We start from the raw sequence: 2,058 nt of genomic DNA, 5'->3' as shown, positions 1-2,058 counted from the left end.
AAAAAAAAAAAAAAAAAAACTTCAGACTTTTAATTGCCCACAGCATAAAATTCCAACAGCTCAACACAACATGAAAAACCTTTTGTCATCTAACCCCACCCACCTGGGCCAGTTTCCACACCTTCCTTTTCTACACCACCAACGCCAATCACCTCCTTCCAAGCCCTCTCCCTAGCAAACCTATAGTCCGCCAAGACTCAGCGTGGACTTTGGCGACTCATACAACGCCTCTTCCGACGTCTCCGGTTTTTGGCGATCTTGCCTTGGCGTCTCTTGCAACCTCACACCCATAACCCCCCAACTTGAATTGTAATATTTTCTGCCTTGCTCTCCAATAGTGATCTCTATGACAGTAGAGGTATTTCTTTTCCATCTAGTGTCCATAACCCTGCCTAACACATTTCTGTCTAACGAATGAAACCTTTTGCATCAGGAGCATTGCATTTGCACCAGTCCTCTAGTCAGGACTAGAACCCACAACTCTACTCCCCCTAGGATGCTCTTTTCATTAGCATAACTACATAGCTGCAAAAAAGCGCAAAGAAAACAGGGAGAAAAGAGGTCAACTAGGCCTATCCAGAACATTTGGCCCACATAGGGTGAGACGTTTGTAGCTTTCCAGGGAGAGAGAATGCTGGATAGATGGGGTCGGGTGACGGAGAGCACTGAATGCTGAGCTAAAGCAGATAGCGTCCATGACTAGCCCAAGGTCACACGTTAATAAGCAGAGGGGCAGCGACTTGATCCCAAGCAGCCCAGCTCCAGAGTCCGTTGGTCCTGACCACTTCATCATACTGCCCCTCAAGGGCGCTCCATTACCAGCCCCTTAGCTGGACCGGCGGTATAAATGGGAGCGTCGTGGGAGCAGAATTACGTGGATGGCATGAAAGGGTCTCCTAAACCCCCTCTATTTTAAATCTCACTCGTGGCTGCTGTTTGTAATAAGAGATTCTGGCCGTGTTTCTAATGAGCGCTACATGTAGGGCCACGGCGAGGAATGCAACTGCTGGAAAATGAACTAGAACAATGCATTAAAACGCCTGGCACGACGTAAACACTCCGTGATCACAAGCTCAGATCCGGGACGGCTGGAGAGGCACGGGTTTCAGGGCTGAGGGGGGCGTCCCTCCGGACCCAAGCAGAACCTGGGGACGGCGGAATTCCCACCAGCACAACGTTCCGCTCCCGTGCCTCCGCGCTGGAGAGGCTGCTCACCACCCACTTTCTGAGGCGAGAATGGAGTCGCGCCACAGGGCCCCGGGTCCCCCTACAGCACGCGCCGTCCTCGCCCTCACCTGCCGGCCCCATATACTTGATCACCCCCTGGGTCTTGAACACCTCCCGGGCGGCCAGCAGCGCGTCCTCGCCGTGAGCCGTATAGAAGTCGCCCCGGTCGAAAAGGCGCACCGTGGTGGTCGGTTTCTCCGGCATGCTCTGAAAGAAACGCACGAAGCCGACCTCGGCCGCGCTCTCCAGCTGCAGCGTCTCCTTAGGTTGCACCGCCATGTCGGAACCTCCTAACCTCCTGGCAGAAGGAACTGCGCGACCCCACACCCACTATGCTGTTTCCCGCCTCCCCTCCCACGTCCCCCGAGCGGCGTCCGGCCACGGCGGCCACACCCAATCAGCTTCCAGGGCTGCGTTTCGGTGGGTAGGAGTCTGCCGCGGCAACCAATCATAAGCAGACGCTGCCCAGCTTCCCGCGCACACTGGGGACTTTAGCTACTGCGCATGCCTGCGCCTAGGTCGCGCGCAGACCCGCAGACCTGCATCCTTGATAGAAAGCAGTTCTCAGTGTTTTCTCAGGCCCAAGGCTTGGAGCCCCTGGGTGGGTGGATGCAAGGGTAGGCAGCCACTAGGTGGAAGATTTCCGGCAAGTACTGAGCTCGTAATGTGCCCGGAAGCATGGGAGTAACATCAGAAGGAAACTTGAAAACAAAACAAAACAAAACAAAACTAGCCTTCCTCCTCCTCCCAGTATTTTGTTGAAACGTATGCCCCTCTCCAGCTGCCCCTCCCTTTTTCTTTTTAAGCAAACTGCCAACATCGGGATTACGG

General features: G+C 54.4%; 1 protein-coding gene across 1 annotated transcript in view; it reads right to left on the bottom strand.

Moving 5' to 3' along the window:
- MSH2 (mutS homolog 2) overlaps nucleotides 1-1,631 on the bottom strand; it is a 75,455-nt gene extending 73,824 nt beyond the window's left edge. The window contains exon 1 of the mRNA XM_017848022.1: nucleotides 1,296-1,631. Within this exon, the coding sequence (XP_017703511.1) occupies nucleotides 1,296-1,506 (211 nt within the window). The 5' untranslated portion in view covers nucleotides 1,507-1,631. The remainder of the gene's footprint in view (nucleotides 1-1,295) is intronic.
- Nucleotides 1,632-2,058: the final 427 nt, after the last annotated feature.

The sequence above is a fragment of the Rhinopithecus bieti genome, unplaced genomic scaffold, assembly GCF_001698545.2.
Source record: "Rhinopithecus bieti isolate Rb0 unplaced genomic scaffold, ASM169854v2 scaffold_30687, whole genome shotgun sequence".
NCBI classification, from domain to species: Eukaryota; Metazoa; Chordata; class Mammalia; order Primates; family Cercopithecidae; genus Rhinopithecus; species Rhinopithecus bieti.
Note: the sequence above shows the minus strand (reverse complement) of the source record. Positions and strands in the feature narration are given on the sequence as shown.